Source organism: Leucoraja erinacea, chromosome 9 (assembly GCF_028641065.1).
Source record: "Leucoraja erinacea ecotype New England chromosome 9, Leri_hhj_1, whole genome shotgun sequence".
NCBI classification, from domain to species: domain Eukaryota; kingdom Metazoa; phylum Chordata; class Chondrichthyes; order Rajiformes; family Rajidae; genus Leucoraja; species Leucoraja erinaceus.
In genome coordinates this window covers 18566611-18584594 of record NC_073385.1, presented here as the reverse complement: position 1 = coordinate 18584594, position 17984 = coordinate 18566611, and the positions used below count along the sequence as shown (strand labels likewise).

The 17984-nt window shown below is 47.9% G+C and overlaps 1 protein-coding gene across 1 annotated transcript in view; it reads right to left on the bottom strand.

The window, feature by feature from the left end:
* LOC129700063 (cytosolic carboxypeptidase 2-like) overlaps positions 1 to 17984 on the bottom strand; it is a 47979-nt gene that overhangs the window by 11969 nt on the left and 18026 nt on the right. The window contains exons 9-16 of the mRNA XM_055640241.1: positions 17320 to 17420; positions 12744 to 12871; positions 10169 to 10244; positions 9356 to 9451; positions 6925 to 7041; positions 5245 to 5296; positions 2402 to 2557; positions 718 to 775 (exon numbers count right to left, since the gene is read on the bottom strand). Coding sequence (XP_055496216.1) covers positions 718 to 775; positions 2402 to 2557; positions 5245 to 5296; positions 6925 to 7041; positions 9356 to 9451; positions 10169 to 10244; positions 12744 to 12871; positions 17320 to 17420 — 784 coding nt within the window. The remainder of the gene's footprint in view (positions 1 to 717; positions 776 to 2401; positions 2558 to 5244; positions 5297 to 6924; positions 7042 to 9355; positions 9452 to 10168; positions 10245 to 12743; positions 12872 to 17319; positions 17421 to 17984) is intronic.

Sequence of the window (17984 nt, the reverse complement as noted above, 5' to 3'; positions counted from 1 at the left end):
ACAGAGAGTGGTGAATCTCTGGAATTCTCTGCCACAGAAGGTAGTTGAGGCCAGGCTATATTTAAGAGGGAGTTAGATGTGGCCCTTGTGGCTAAAGGTATCAGGTAGTATGGGGAGAAGGCAGGTACAGGATACTGAGTTTGGATGATCTGCCATGATCATATTGAATGGTGTTGCAGGCTCGAAGGGCCGAATGGTCTACTCTTGCACCTATTTTCTATGTTTCTATTATTACTATGTATTATTACTATGTATTATTACTAATTTATGTATTATTACTATGTATTATTACTAATTTACTTATTATTAGTATGTATTATTACTAATTTATGTATTATTAGTGTGTATTATTACTAATGTATGTATTACTACTATATATTATTACTAACTTATGTAGTATTAATATGTATTATTACTAATTTATGTATTATTAGTGTGTATTATTACTAATGTATGTATTACTACTATGTATTATTACTAATTTATGTATTATTAGTATGTATTATTATTAATTTATGTATTATTAGTAGGTATTATTACTAATTACTAATTTAGTTAGTATGTATTATTATTACCTCCATTTATTAACTATGGCGATAGATGTGGCCCACCATCTGCTCACCGACATGGGTCCTGGCCCAATGCAGAACAAGGTTGCCGGCCCTTGTTTGAATGTTTTGGTATAGCTGTGAATGTCAGTCCAACATGGCTGCTTACCTGTACCCATTTGCTGCTAGGAGGGATGTAGGCACAGCCACAACGTTATAGATAGTTTCTGGACAAAAAAAAGACAAGATGTCGATAAGTAAACAATTTCTCCTTGATCACGTATTCAGATGACAAGAGATGCAGTGCAGAAACAGGCCCTTCGGCCCACCGAGTCCGCACTGCCCCTGTACACTAGCACTATCCTACACACACTGGGGACAATTTACACAGGGGCAATTAACCTGCACGTCTTTGGGAAGTGGGAGGTAACCGGAGCGCCCGGAGCGCCCGGAGGAAACCCACGCGGTCACGGTGAGAACATGCAAACTCTGCACCGGCAGCACCAGTAGTCAGGATCGAACCCGTGTCTCTGGCGAGGGTTTTCTCCGGGTGCTCCGGTTTCCTCCCACATTCCAAAGCCGTGTGGGTTTGTTGGTTAATTGGCTTCGGTAAAAATTGTAAATTGTCCCCAGTGTGTAGCATAGTGTTAGAAACATATATAGAAACATAGAAAATAGCTGCAGGAGTAGGCCATTCGGCCCTTCGAATCGCCATTCAATGTGATCATGGCTGATCAACCACAATCAGTACTCTGTTCCTGCTTTCTCCCCATTTCCCTTGATTCCGTTAGCCCTAAGAGCTATATCTAACTCTCTCTTGAAAACATCCAGTGAATTGGCCTCCACTGCCTTCTGTGGCAGAGAATTCCACAGACTCACAACTCTCTGAGCATCCTTGCTATTGAGGCAGTGCAGCGTAGGTTCACGAGGTTAATCTCCGGGATGGCGGGACTGTCATATCAGGAAAGGTTGGAAAGACGGGGCTTGTATTCACTGGAATTTAGAAGGATCAGAGGGGATATTATAGAAACATATAAAATTATAAAAGGACTGGACAAGCTAGATGCAGGAAAAATGTTCCCAATGTTGGGCGAGTCCAGAACCAGGGGCCACAGTCCAAACATAAAGGGGAGGCCATTTAAAACTGAGATGAGAAAAAGCTTTTTCACCCAGAGACTTGTGAATTTGTGGAATTCTCTGTACAGAGGGCAGTGGAGGCCAATTCACTGGAAGAATTTAAAAGAGAGTTAGATAGAGCTAGCGGAATCAAGGGATATGGGGAGAAGGCAGGCACGGGTTATCAATTGTGGATGATCAGCCATGATCACAATGAATGGCGGTGCTGGCTCGAAGGGCCAAATGGCCTCCTGCTGCACCTATTGTCTATGTTTCTATGTTTCATAAGATCCTACAAAATTCTACTAAATTCCAGTGAATACAAGCCCAGTCGATCCATTCTTTAGTTATTATAAGGAGATCGCAGGTCAGCAAGGACTCGATGGGCCGAAGGGTCTGTTTCCACGGTGTATCTCCAAAATCTAAAGTGTAAAGTCTATGATCCCACTGCCAAGCAACCGTCCAAAGAAAACTCTTAATAGACAATAGACAATAGGTGCAAGAGTAGGCCATTCGGCCCTTCGAGCCAGCACCGCCATTCAATGTGATCATGGCTGATCATCCCCAATCAGTACCCCGTTCCTGCCTACTCCCCATATCCCCTGACTCCGCTATCTTTAAGAGCCCTATCTAGTTCTCACTTGAAAGCATCCAGAGAACCGGCCTCCACCGCCCCCTGAGGCAACTCTTGATGCAAGCTCTCCCGGTTAATCCCGAAGGCGGGAATTTTTCCTTACTTTTTCGGCATGTCTTCCACTGCCTGTTTGTCGCTTGATCGATGAGAGGGAGCTTCGTTTTACCGACGGGGAAGAATTGTACCGGAGAGACGATCAAGTGAGGCGTCATGTAAGGCCCAGTGCTCTCCTTGTTGGGCTGAGGGACCCACGTCAGCTCTAGAACGTGGAAGAAAATAGATCATAAACATCTGTGCTGCACAGAGTAGTACGTTTTATGCTTGTATGTAGGAACAGCACTTTCAATCAATTGTTTAGTTTATTTTAGCTTAGAGATACAATAGACAACAGGTGCAGGAGTAGGCCATTCGGCCCTTCGAGCCAGCACCGCCATTCAATGTGTTCATGGCTGATCATCCACAATCAGTACCCCGTTCCTGCCTTCTCCCCATATCCCCTGACCCCGCTAACTTTAAGAGCCCTATCTACCACTCTCTTGAAATACAGTGCGGAAACAGGCCCTTCAGCCCATCGAGTCCGTGATCCCCGCACATTAACACTATCCTACACACACTGGGGACAATTTACATTTTAATACCAAGCCAATTAACCTACAAACCTGTAGGTCTTTGTAGTGTGGGAGGAAACCGAAGATCTCGGAGAAAACCCACAAAGGTCACGGGGAGAATGTGCAAACTCCGTACAGACAGCACCCGTGGTCGGGATGGAACCGCTGCACCACCGTTTATTGCCACGTATACCATGATACGGTGAACAGAGGCACCAGCAACTGAACCGTCATCTCACCAACTAGAGAACGTTCCTGACCCATCTACCTCATTGGAGACCCTCGGACGATTTTTAATCCGATTTTCTCTTGCACTGAACGTGATTCCCTTGATCCTGAATCTGTGCTTGAGTTTAGAGATGTGGTGAGGCTTTGACCCACGCCATCCAGCGATCACTTGTTCACACTGCTTTTATGTTATCTTCTGTTCGACTCTGACCTCGGGTGCTGTCTGTGTGGAGTTTGCACGTTCTCCCTGTGACCGTGTTGTGTTTCCTCCGTGTGCTCCGGTTTCCTCCCCTCCACTCCAAACACGTGCAGGTTTGTTCTGTAGATTGTTCCTAGCGTGTAGGATAGTGTAAAGGGCCCTGTCCCACTGTACGAGCTAATTCACGAGTTCTCCCGAGTTTCCCCTGATTCGAACTCGGAGAATTACGGTAATAGCCACTCGTAGGTACTCGGGGCTCTCGTGGACATTTTGCAACATGTTTAAAAATCTTCACAAGTCTTCACGAGCTTACCACATATCCCGAGTACCATCCATTAGCGTTACGAGCCGCTAAGAGACGTACATTCTACGTACTTACCACGAGTTTTTTCTTCAACTCGGGAGAGCTCTTGAATTACCTCGTACAGTGGGACAGGCCCTTTAATCTGCGGGGTGATCACCTGGCAGCTCTTGCCTTCCATCTACCTCATCAGAGACCCTCAGACTGTCTTCAATCGGACTTGACCTTGCACTAAACGTTATTCCCTTTATCCTGTATCAGTACACTGTGGACGGCTCGATTGTAATCATGTACAGTCTTTCCACTGACTGGATAGCACACAACAAATAACTAAACTAAACTGTACTAAACTAAAAACTCAACTAAACTAATAAATAAACTAAACTAAACATATACCCATCACCCTCTGAGTAAAAAAAGATTTGCATCCACTCCCTGCACTGGGGACAATGTACAGAGGGCCAACTAACCTACAAACCCGCACATCGTATTGGCCTTCATAGCAAGAGAAATTGAGTATAGGAGCAAAGAGGTCCTTCTGCAGCTGTACAGGGCCCTAGTGAGACCACACCTGAAGTATTGTGTGCAGTTTTGGTCCCCTAATTTGAGGAAGGATATTCTTGCTATTGAGGGAGTGAAGCGTAGGTTTACAAGGTTAATTCCCCGGGATGGCAAGACTGTCATATGCTGAGAGAATGGAGCGGCTGGGCTTGTACACTCTGGAGTTTAGAAGGATGAGAGGGCATCTCAAGTTCAAGTTCAATTGAGTTTATTATCCTGTGTCGCTGTATAGGACAATGAAATTCTTGCTTTGCTTCAGCACACAGAACATAGTAGGCATTTACTACAAAACAGATAAGTGTGTCCATATACCATGATATAAATATATACACACATGAATAAATAAACTGATAAAGTGCAAATAACAGAAAATGGGTTATTAATATTCAGAGTTTTGTCCGAGCCAGGTTTAATAGCCTGATGGCTGTGGGGAAGGATCTTATTGAAACATATAAGATTATTAACGGTTTGGACACGCTGGAGGCAGGAAACGTGTTCCCGATGTTGGGGGAGTCCAGAACCAGAGGCCACAGTTTAAGAATAAGGAGTAAGCCATTTAGAATGGAAATGAAGAAACACTTTTTCACATAGAGAGTTGTGAGTTGTGGAATTCTCTGCCTCAGAGGGCGGTGGAGGCCGGTTCTCTGGATGCTTTCAAGAGAGAGCTAGATAGGGCTCAGAAAAATAGCGGAGTCAAGGGATATGGGGAGAAGGCAGGAACGGGGTACTGATTGGGGATGATCAGCCATGATCAAAGTGAATGGCGGTGCTGGCTAGAAGGGCTGAATGGCCTACTCCTGCACCTATTGTGTATTGTCTATTGTCTATTGTCTAACACGGACTGATAGATTCTTGATTGGTACGGGTGTCAGGGGTTATGGGGAGAAGGCAGGAGAATGGGGTTGAGAGGGGAAGGTGATCAGACATGATTGAATGGTGGTGTAGACTTGATGGGCTGAATGGCCTAAGTCTGCTCCGATCACGTATATGAATATGAACTTCTCACTTCACACAGACAGACCGCATCTTTAGCTCAGTAAAGTTGTGACCTTTCACGCTGACTCTGCCCGAAAGGTAGTCATCATTCCTTCTGCATCGGACCTGTGAAGTAGAATTAAAGATGACACCGAGAAACGGAACAGAACGTAGAACATAGCACAGAACAGCGTGAGAACAGGCCCTTCAGCACACAATGCCAACCTACACCAGCAATCACCCCATACACTAACTCTATCCTACACACTAGGGACAATTTACAATATTTACCAAAGTCAATTAACCTACGAACCTGTACATCTTTGGAGTGTGGGAAGAAACCGGAGCACCCGGAGAAAACCCAAGTGGTCACGGGGAGAACGTACAAACTCCACACAGACAGCACACGTAGTCAGGATCGAATCCGGGTCTCTGACGCTGTAGTGCAGCAACTCTACCGCTGTGTCACCCTGCCATAGAGTAATACAGTGGAAACAGGCCCTTCGGCCCATTTAACCCATGCCGACCGACATGCCCCTTCTATACTAGTCCCATTTGCCCGCCGCGCTTGGCCCATATCCCTCCAAACCTGTCAATAGACAATAGACAATAGGCAATAGGTGCAGGAGTAGGCCATTCGGCCCTTCGAGCCAGCACCGCCATTCAATGTGATCATGGCTGATTATCCCCAATCAGTACCCCGTTCCTGCCTTCTCCCCATATCCCCTGACTCCACTATTTTTAAGAGCCCTATCTAGCTCTCTCTTGAAAGCATCCCAGAGAACCCGCCTCCACCACCCTCTGAGCCAGCGAATTCCACAGACTCACCACTCGCTGTGAGAAAAAGTGTTTCCTCGTCTCCGTTGGCTCCTGGTTCTGGACTCCCCCAACATCGGGAACATGTTTCCTGCCTCTAGCGTGTCTAAACCCTTAACAGTCTTATATGTCTCATGTACCTGTCTAAAATTACCTATACCATGTATCTATCTAAATGTTTTTCAAAATGTTCTTATAGTCCCTGCCTCAACTACCTCCTCCGGCAGCTCGTTCCATACACCCACCACCCTCCGCGAGATAAAGTTACCTCTCAATGGGTGCTGACTGTATGAATAAGTTTAGGAATAAGGGGTAAGCCATTTAGAATGGAGACGAGGAAACATTTTTTCTCACAGAGAGTTGGGAGTCTGTGGAATTCTCTGCCTCAGAGGGCAGTGGAGGCCGGTTCTCTGGATACTTTCAAGAGAGCTAGATAGGGCTCTTAAAGATAGTATAGTCAGGAGATATGGGGAGAAGGCAGGAACGGGGTACTGATTGTGGATGATCAGCCATGATCACATTGAATGGCGGTGCTGCCTCGAAGGGTCGAATGGCCTACTCCTGCACCTACTGTCTATTGTCTATTGAATGAATAAGTTTATTGGCCAAGTATTCACATACAAGGAATTTGCCTTGGTGCTCCGCCCACAGTGACAACATGACATACAGTGACAGTTAGGAGTGACACATAAAACATTAAACTGTACGGAGTTTGTACGTTCTCCCTGTGACCGTGTGGGTTTTCTCCGGATGTTCTGGTTTCCACCTGCACTCCAAAGACGTGCGTGCGGGTTTGTAGGTTAATTGGGTTCGGTAGAAATTGTAAATGATCCCTAGTGTGCGTGGGATAGTGTTCGTGTGCGGGGATCGCTGGTCAGCGTGGACTCGGTGGTTTCCGCGCTGTATCTCTAAATTAAACTAAACTAAACATGCCGTACCTTGGCGTTGGGGTCTGAGTCCAGGTCACTGCCGTTGTGGTAGGGGGAGTGGGGAGCCTGTCTCTGTAGCCTTCCCGTCTGCCGAGCTGACTTGGGAGGCTGGACTTTTGGGGGAAGCTACGCAAAAAAACACAAAGCACGTTGAGAAGATGCTGCTGGGCTTTCACTGTGGGTGACAGATTTTGTTCGTCCCCAAGACAGACACAAAATGCAACTCTACCGCTGTGCAACTGTGACGCCCTTGTGTACGAAGCCCAGACCATCACGCAACTGACAGGTTTGGAGGGTTATGGGCAGGCAGTTGGGACCATTCGGCCCTTCGAGCCAGCACCGCCATTCACTGTGATCATGGCTGATCATCCACAATCAGTACCCCATTCATGCCATCCGAAACATCCTCTCCACATCCACTCTCTTCAACATCTCCCAGGAGCTCGAGGGTTGAATGAGGTGAGGAGAGGAGAGGAAGGGAGAGGAAGGGAGAGGAGGGGAGAGGAGGGGAGAGGAGGGGAGAGGAGGGGAGAGGAGGGGAGAGGGGAGGGGAGAGGAGGGGAGAGGAGGGGGGAGGGGGGAGGAGGGGAGGGAGGAGGGGAGAGGAGAGGAGAGGAGAGGAGAGGAGAGGAGGAAAGGAGAGGAGAGGAGAGGAGAGGGGGAGAGGGGAGGAGAGAAGGAATGGGTGATGTTTCGGGTTGAGACCACTTCTTCAGACAGGGTGTCAGGGGAGCGGGTAACAAGAGATATGGAAGGGTAAGGTGTGAAAAGGACAGATCAAAGCAGACAATGTTTGAGGAAAGGGGAGGAGAGGGGAGGAGAGGGGAGGAGAGGGGAGGAGAGGGGAGGAGAGGGGAGAGGAGAGAGAGGAGGGGAGAGGAGAGGAGAGTAGAGGAGAGTAGAGGAGAGTAGAGGAGAGTAGAGGAGAGTAGAGGAGGGGAACGGAGAGGAGAGAAGAGGGAGGAGAGGAGAGGAGAGGAGAGGGGAGGGGAGGATATTCTCCCCATATCCCCTGACTCCGCTGTCTTCAAAACCAAACTCTCTTCCACTGATGGACACAAAATGCTGGAGTAACTCAGCGTGTCAGGCAGCATCTCTGGAGAGAAGGATTGGGCGATGTTTCGGGTCGAGACCACTTCTTCAGACAGGGTGTCAGGGGAGCGGGTAACAAGAGATATGGAAGGGTAAGGTGTGAAAAGGACAGATCAAAGCAGACAATGTTTGAGGAAATGTAGAATGGGTCACTGTTGGCTGAGGCGAAGTCGTACAAAGAGTAAAATTAATCAGGACCATATAACCATATAACAATTACAGCACGGAAACAGGCCATCTCGGCCCTACAAGTCCGTGCCGAACAACTTTTTTTCCCTTAGTCCCACCTGCCTGCACTCATACCATAACCCTCCATTCCCTTCTCATCCATATGCCTATCCAATTTATTTTTAAATGATACCAACGAACCTGCCGACACCACTTCCACTGGAAGCTCATTCCACACCGCTACCACTCTCTGAGTAAAGAAGTTCCCCCTCATATTACCCCTAAACTTCTGTCCCTTAATTCTGAAGTCATGTCCTCTTGTTTGAATCTTCCCTATTCTCAAAGGGAAAAGCTTGTCCACATCAACTCTGTAGAAACATAGAAACATAGAAATTAGGTGCAGGAGTAGGCCATTCGGCCCTTCGAGCCTGCACCGCCATTCAATATGATCATGTCTGATCATCCAACTCAGTATCCCGTACCTGCCTTCTCTCCATACCCCCTGATCCCCTTAGCCACAAGGGCCACATCTAACTCCCTCTTAAATATAGCCAATGAACTGGCCTCAACTACCCTCTGTGGCAGAGAGTTCCAGGAGAAATGGGGAAAGGAGGGGGTTACGTAAAATTGCAGAAGTCAGTGTTCATACCGCTGGGGTGTAAACTGCCCTAGCGGGATATGAGGTGGTGTTCCTCCAGTTTGTGTGTGGCCTCACTCTGACAGTGGAGGAGGCCCAGGACAGAAAGGTCAGTGTGGGAATGGGAAGGGAAGTTGAAACGGTTAATAGCCGGGAGATCCAGCAGGCCTTAGCGGCCCAAGCGCAAGTGTTCAGCGAAACGGCTGGCGAGTCTACACTCGGCCTCACAACACGGCGGACACCAGATTGATCTATTTTGCTCTTTCCACCTCTATTTGTAGCTCTGTGTCTCTCTCTATCTGTATCTCCTTGCCTCTGCCTCTCCATCTCTCCATTTCATGACAGGTTCATGGATAGGACAGGTTTGGAGGGATGTGGACCAAACGCAGGCAGGTGGGACCAGTGTCGCTGGGACATGTTGGCCGGTGTGGGCAAGTTGGCCTGAAGGGCCCGTTTCCACACTGCGTGACTCCGTGCCTCTGTGGCTCTGTGAAATTATCTCACCCCCCTGTATCTCTTTCTCCTCCTCTGATAATCGAGTACCTGCTGTTTGTTTTCCATGTCCAAGGCCTTCCTCATCAAGTAGGAATTTCCTCTCACTCTCTTGGTTTTTAGTTGTTTTTTCCTCTGTACCAAATCCTGCTTAAAAAAAGAGATGGCATTTAGTTCTCGACCCGAAACGTTACCCATTCCTTCTCTCCACAGATGCTGCCTCACCCGTTGAGTTTCTCCAGCATTTTTTGTCTATCTTTAGTTTAGTTTTGTGCAATTTAGATTAGTTTAGTTTAGTTGAGAGATACAGCACGGAAACAGGCCCTTCGGCCCAACAGGTCCGTGCCGACCAGCGACCCCCCCGTACACTAGCGCTATGCTAGACACACTAGGGACAATTTACAATTTTTACCGAAGCCAATTAGCCTACAGACCTGTACATCTTTGGAGTGTGGGAGGAAACCGGAGCACCCAGAGAAAACCCACACAGGTCACGGGGAGAACGTGCAAACTCCATACAGACAGCACCTGTGGTCAGGATCAAACCTGGGACTCTGGCGCTGCGAGGCAGCAACTCTACCGCTGCGCCACCGTGCCACCCCATATCCCTCTCAATCTTTCCCATCTGTGCATCCGTCCCAGTGTTTTTAAACTGTTGCTTGATCGATTAATTGTATGAATACAGCGTGGAAACAGGCCCTTCGGCCCACCGAGTCCGTGCCGACCATCGATCTCCAGCTCACACTCGTTCTACATTATCCCACTTTCTCATCCACTCCCTGCACACGGGGGGACCTCCTCGTTTCTCCTCTCTAAGTGATCACAAATATGGGGAAGGGGTGGGAGAGAAGAGGGAAGAACAACCTGTGCAGAGAAATCGGTGCACTCCTTGTTAACAAACGACGACTCGTCGGAAACGGAACTGTTAGATCCAGCGGAACTGAAATGAGGCAGAAAATGCAGTGACTATTTCATCAATCTCATACATGGAACAATAACTCTTGTAAAAACGTGCCAACATATGTCTCATTTAGGGTTGCCAACTGTCTCGCATTAGCCGGGACATAGACAATAGACAATAGGTGCAGGAGTAGGCCACTCGGCCCTTCGAGGAGAAGCAGGAACGGGGTACTGATTGTGGATCAGGACTAGACAAGCTAGATGCAGGAAAAATGTTCCCAATGTTGGACGAGTCCAGAACCAGGGGCCACAGTCTTAGAATAAAGGGGAGGTCATTTAAGACTGAGGTGAGAAAAAAGAAATTCGCCCAGAGAGTTGTGAATTTGTGGAATTCCCTGCCACAGAGGGCAGTGGAGGCCAATTCACTGAATGGAGTTAAGAGAGAGTTAGATAGAACTCTAGGGGCTAGTGGAATCAAGGGATATGGGGAGAAGGCAGGCACGGGTAATTGATTGGGGACGATCAGCCATGATCACAATGAATGGCGGTGCTGGCTCGAAGGGCCGAATGGCCTCCTTCTGCACCTATTTTCTATGTTTCTATGGATGATCAGCCATGATCACATTGAATGGCGGTGCTGGCTCGAGGAGCCGAATGGCCTCTCCTGCACCTATTGTCTATTGTCTTCCTGTTCTCACTGCACTTGAGGTAGTAGTTGACCAGAACCGCTCCCCCACGTGTCAGAAAGCGCCTATATTGGACCACGGATACGCTCACTGCACGAGGAATGACACAGGAGATGGATAGCTACCAGGACATGGTTTGTGATGGCATTGAATCCTCTACTGTGTCTAAGATTAAGAGCAAAAGCAATTGTGAGCAGTTTTGGACCCCAAATCTGAGGAAGGATGTGCTGGCGCTGGAGAGGGTCCAGATGAGGTTCACTAGAATGATTCCAGGAATGAGTTGGTTAACCTATGATGAGTATTTGTCGGCACTGGGCCTTTACTCGCTGGAGTTTAGAAGAATGAGGGGGTACCTCATTGAAACATACAGAGTAGTGAAAGGCCTGGATAGAGTGGATGTGGAGAGGATGTTTCCACTAGTGGGAGAGTCTTGGACTAACGGTCACAGCCTCAGGATTAAAGGACGTTCCTTCAGCAACAAGATGAGGAGGAATTTCTTTAGTCAGAGGGCGGTGAATCATCAAGCCTACTCTGCCATTCAATCATGGCTGATCTATCTCTCCCTCCTAACCCCATTCTCCTGCCTTCTCCCCGTAACCTCTGACACCCACACTAATCAAGAACCTGTCTATCTCTTCCATAAAAAATATCCACTGACTTAGCCTCCACAGCTTTACGTGGCAAATAATTCCACAGATTCACCACCCTCTGACTTTAGAATTTAGAAATTCCAAACTCCAGCGAGTACAGGCCCAGTATCATCAAACGCTCATCATATGCTAACCCACTCATTCCTGGGATCATTCTTGTAAACCTCCTCTGGGCCCTCTACAGAGCCAGCACATCCATCCTCAGATATGGTGCCTAAAATTGCTCACAGTACCTCAAATGCGGCCTGACCAGCGCCTTATAGAGCCTCAGCATTACAGTACATATCTGTTTTTTGCATTCTAGCTATCTCTAAATAAATGCTAGCATTGCGTTTGCCTTCCTTACTACAGATTCGACTTGCAAATTAACTTTTTGGGAATCCTGCACATTTGGTTTAGCTTAGTTTAGAGATACAGCATGAAAACAGGCCCTTCGGCCCGACCATCCATCACCCGTTCACACTAGTTCCATGTTATTCCACTTTCTCATTCACTCCTTACACACCAGGGGAAATTTACAGAGGCCAATTAACCTACAATCCTGCACGTCTTTGGAGTGTGGGAGAAAACCGGAGCACCCGCAGAAAACCATGAGGTCAGAATAAGGGGTGAGCCATTTAGAACGGGGTATGAGGAGCTGAGGAAACACTTTTTCTTACAGAGTGTGTCTGTGGAATTCTCTGCCCCAGAGGGCGGTGGAGGCCAGTTCTCTGGATACTTTCAAGAGAGAGCTAGATAGGGCTCTGAAAGATAGCGGAGTCAGGGGATATGAGGAGAAGGCAGGAACGGGGTACTGATTGGGGATGATCAGCCATGATCACATTGAATGGCGGTGCTGGTTCGAAGGGCCGAGTGGCCTACTCCTGCACATATTGTCTGTTGTCTATTTTCCACATCATGGGGCTGGAAACTGGAAGTATCCTGAGCTAATTCTGGCACCACCATCATCTACTGTCACGGGGAGAATGTACAAACTCCGTACAGACCGGATGGAACCTGAGTCTCCGGCGCTGCGAGGCGTCTCTACCGCTGCGCCATCGTGGCAACTGTCACCGTGACAGAAGATGGATTTGTCCAATGGGGTTGAGAAGGGAGAGATAGATCAGCCACGGGGTAGACTTGAATGGCGGGGTAGACTTGCTGGGCTGAATGGCCTAATCCTGCTCCTGTCACTAAAGTCAACATACTCTATCTATGTACTACCTGGATTCAATGCAGGACAGGATCTCGTTGAGTGGAGTGTCTGAATCATACTCGCCGCTGGATAGCCCCATCTTGGTTGCAATAACCTCCTTCATCTGGGTCTTCAGCTGCTTTAAGCATTGGCTATACTAGAGCAGGAGACGCAAAATCAATTAATTTACTTCAATAACGGGACGGGATACGAATGCCCAGTGAGACTCTGTGCTTGCACAGCCAAAGCATACAAACCGCACCCCCACCATCCTCATCTCCGTTCACCCTGTGCGTAGGGGAGAAGGTAGAGGGCTGAAGATGTCCCTGGTTGGGTTGCTCCTGGGCCTGGCCAAGCCGGCCATCCGTCAGTCACAGCGCCAGGCGGAAGAGGGCTCTGCCCGAGCCGGCTGCCTGGCCCTTTTCCGGGGTTAGGTCCGTGCCCGGATGGGGTTAGAGAGGGAATACGCGCTGTCCACGGGCACCGCGGGGGATTTCCGGGACCGCTGGGCACCGTGGGGGATGGAATGCATCCTGGACAAGGATTGTAACATAGTTGTATAGTAGTTTATTTGTTTTGTCTTGTATTATGGTGATTGATACTGGTTTGTTTTGTTGTGTTATAACTACTATTTTAATATCTGTTTAAGAAGGAACTGCAGATGCTGGAAAATCGAAGGTAACCAAAAATTGCTGGAGAAACTCAGCGGGTGCAGCAGCATCTATGGAGCGAAGGAAATAGGCAACGTTTTGGGACGAAACCCTTCTTCAGACTTCGTAGGACCAGCAGCAGAGGAGAGTATCTGTAGACGGAGATTGGTTGGTTCTCCGGTCGGGGAAGAACCGGAGGGCTTTGAGACCCTCTTGGTGGGGGATAGAGGTGTAGAGTGACTGGACGTCCATGGTGAAGATGAGGGGATGGGGGCCTAGAGAACGGAATGCCTGGAGACGACGGAGAGTGTCTGAGGTGTCTTGAACATAGGTAGGGAGGGATTGATAGGATGGAGGCGAGGTATGTGGAAATGTCCGGTGGGGCACGAACAGGCAGAGACAATGGGTCTACTAGGCCAGTCAGGTTTGTGGATTTTGGGGAGAAGGTAAAATCGGGCCGTGCGGGGCTGGGGAACGATGAGGTTGGAGGCTTTTAATATGCGTGGCAGATCCAGTATAGGGAGGTTTCACGGCAGTCGGGTCACGACCCATGACCCGCGCTGTTGCTACGCTTCTCCAAATGGATTACACGCGATGAACTGCAGGTAGGCACTTACCGTTGTTTCCAGCGTAACGGGCCCGTTAAAACCCGCTGAAATTGTCAATTTTTGTGCTGTAAATAATTATGGAAATCGGGATAAGCGTGAGAGACATTTAGCCTACTCCAGAATTCCAAACGTGAGGAGAAATGACGGTAGATAGAAGCGAGAGCTGAAGGGACAACAACAGCCTTGGCGAACATTGGCCGTTTGCCCACTGCATTTCATCAAATAAGGTGTTTTTTCTTGATTCCTTTGGCATCTAAAAAGTTTCAGAAGTGATAAATCTGGCTGTAATCTTTTTAAATCGCCCATGGTTCCCAAGTGGGTTTTTACATTCAAAATGAAAACGCATCTGAAGAAAAATTTACAGCCAGATTTATCACTTCTGAGAATATTTAGATACCAATCAAGAAAAAACACAAATAGTGCCTTACTTGATGAAATGCAGTGAGCATACGCGATAATTCCCAATATTTTCAATTACGATATCTGCACGGCCAATGTTTACCAAGCACTTTAGCTGAACTGAACTGAACTTTAATTATAGAGCACTTTTTCACCCAGAGAGTTGTGAATTTGTGGGCAGTGAAGGCCAAATCACTGGATGGATTTAAGAGAGAGTTAGATAGAGCTCTAGTGGCTAGTGGAATTAAGGGATATGGGGAGATCGCCCACAATCAATAACCCGTGCCTGCCTTCTCAGATTCAATTTTAATTTTAATTGTCATTGTCAGTGTACAGTACAGAGACAACGAAATGCTAAATGCATTTCGTTGTCTCTGTACTGTACACTGACAATGACAATTAAAATTAAAATTGAATCTGAGAAGGCAGGCACGGGTTATTGATTGTGGACGATCAGCCATGATCACAATGAATGGCGGTGCTGGCTCGAAGGGCCGAATGGCCTCCTCCTGCACCTATTTTCTATGTATTTATGTTTCTAATATTTGAATAAATAATTTGATTTTTTTTAAAGTCTGCAACCCGCAGCCAACTAGGGGTACTGACATTATGCTACGTCATGAACCATCCACACCCCTGACGTCATCTTGGTCATGTCTGCTTTCTGTCCCCAGAGTCAGAACTAAACATGGAGAAGCAGCGTTTAGTTTTTATGCTCCACATCTATGGAACAAACTTCCTGAAAAAACGCGGGTCCTCTCCAACTCTCGGTTCTTTTAAATCGGCGCTGAAGACCTTTCTGTTTGACGCTGTTTTTAATTCCTTTTCATTTTAGTTAAATTAAATAATTATTCATTTCGAAAACACTGCACTGTCATTTTTATTCTTGTATTTTGTACTTGTCTAATTTAATTTTAGCTTATTTATATTTTCTAGTTTTAATGAATTTTTTATTGCTTTTGATTGCTTTTTAATGCTTTGTGTAAAGTGCTTTGAATCGCCTCGTTGCTGAAACGTGCGGTATAAATAAACTTCTGAAGAAGGGCCTCGACCCGAAACGTCGCCTATTTCCTTCGCTCCGTAGATGCTGCTTCACCCGCTGAGTTTCTCCAGCATTTTTGTCTACCTTCGATTGTTCCAGCATCTGCAGTTCCTTCTTATACATATAAACTTGCTTGCTTGCTGACAAAGTTTCAAAGCATACTGAATCCTCCTTTTGTTGTCCCCACACCCCCCCCCATCCACTCCGGTCCTCCATTGTCCTTCCCATCCCCCCCTTACGCTGGCCCTCTACGCTGCTTAAGTTAGCGTACCAAATCCAGATAGGCATAGATACGAGTCATGGGCAGTCAGAACCTTTTCTCAGGGTAGGTTTGACAAGGACCCACATATACCCTTCCCCCATCTCTCTTCCAGCTTTCTCCCCCCCCCCCCCCCACAATCAGTTTGAAGGTCTCGGCCCAAAACATCAACTCTTCCTTCTCTTCAGAGGTGCTATCTGACCCGCTGAGTTACTCCAGTAAATTTGTGTCTTTTTTTTGTAAACCAGCATCTGCAGTTCCCAGTATTTTCACCTCTCATTTCCCCCCCCTCGACTCCATCCAAGGACCCAACGCAGTCTTTCCAGGTGTGGTAGAGGTTCACCTGCACCTCCTTCAACCTCATCTATTGCATCCGCTGGTCTAAATGTCAGCTGCTCCACATCAGTGAGACCAAGCGTAGGCTCGGCGATCGCTTCGCCCAACACCTCCGCTCAGTTCGCAATAACCAACCTGATCTCCCGGTGGCCCAGCACTTCAACTCCCCCTCCCATTCCAAAGCTGACCATTCTGTCCTGGGCCTCCTCCATGGCTCGAGTGTGAGTCCCACCGTAAATTGGAGGAGCAGCACGTCATATTTCGCTTGGGCAGTTTACACCCCAGCGGTATGAACATTGACTGCTCCAATTTCAGGTAGTCCTGCTTTCTCCCTCCTTCCCCTCCCCTTCCCAGCTCTCCCACAGCCCACTGTATCCACCTCTTCCATTCTTCTTCCCGCCCCCACCATCCCCACATCAGTCTGAAGAAGGGTCTCGACCCAAAAAGTCACCTATTCCTTTGCTCCATAGATGTTGCCTCACCCGCTGAGTTTCTCCAGCATTTTTGGCAGCACCTCTCATCTGCTTGCTTTGTCCCGTCCCCACCTCTCTTTTCTAACTCCCTCTCCCCCCCCCCCTCCCCCGTTACAATCAGTCTGAAGAAAGATTCTGACCTGAAACGTCACCTATCCATGTTCTCCAGAGATGGACCCAAAATGCTGGAGTAACTCAGCGGGATAGGCAGCATCGCTGCAGAGAAGGAATGGGTGACGTTTCAGGTCGGACCCTTCTTCAAAGATGCTGCCTGACTCACAATAGACAATAGACAATAAACAATAGGTGAGGAGTAGGCCATTCGGCCCTTTGAGCCAGCACCACCATTCATAGGCTGATCATCCACATTCAGTACCCCGTTCCTGCCTTCTCCCCATATCCCCTGACTCCGTTATCTTTAAGAGCCCTATCTAGCTCTCTCTTGAAAGTATCCAGAAAACCGGCCTCCACCGCCCTCTGAGGCAGAGAATTCCACAGACTCACAACTCTCTGTGTGAAAAAGTGTTTCCTCATCTCCGTTCTTAATGGCTTACCCCGTATTCGGAAACTGTGGCCGCTGGTTCTCAACTCCCCCAACATCGGAAACATGTTTCCTGCCTCTAGCGTGTCCAAACCCTTAATAATCTAAAATGTTTCAATAAGAAACCCTCTCATCCTTCTAAACTCCAGAGTGTACAAGCCCAGCCGCTCCATTTTCTTTTCATATGACAGTCCCGCCATCCCGGGAATTAACCTGGTGAACCTACACTGCACTCCCTCAGTAGCAAGAGTCGCTGAGTTACTCCACTAACTCTGTGTCGTACATGGCCTGTGTTACCTTGGATTCGTCAGGGTCACAGTAGTCCAGCAGTGTGTCGCAAAACTGCGCGCCCATACCTTCCAGATCTCCCACGTTGAAATGGATATTGCTTTTATTTCCTGCAATTAGACCATCAAAGTGAAGACTCGTTAGAGAATAAAGACCATGGTGGGTGGCACGGTGGCGCAGCGATAGAGTTGCTGCCTCACAGCGCCAGTGACCCGGGCTCCATCCTGACTACGGGTGCTGTCTGTGTACAGTTTGTATGTAGGTTGCGTTGGGTTTTCTCCGGGTGCTCCGGTTTCAATAGACAACAGGTTTGTAACCAATTAATCTACAAACCTGTGCGTCATTGGAGTGTGGGAGGAAACCGAAGTTCTCGGAGAAATCCCACGCGAGCCACAGGGAGAAGGTAGAAACTCCGTACAGACAGCACCCGTAGTCGGGATCAAACCCGGGTCGCTGGCGCTGTGAGGCAGCGACTCTACCGGTGCGCCACCGTGCCGCCTTGAGTTAGTCCAGCACGATGTGTCATTTTGTGCATTTTCCCAGCACCTGCAGCCCTTTGTCTCGAGGCTTCCCCATTTTGTAACCCCCATGAAGAGCGAAGGCAAGGGTCTTGAGGAGTTGAATATAGGAGCAAAGAGGTCCTTCTGCAGTTGTACAGGGCCCTAATGAGACCA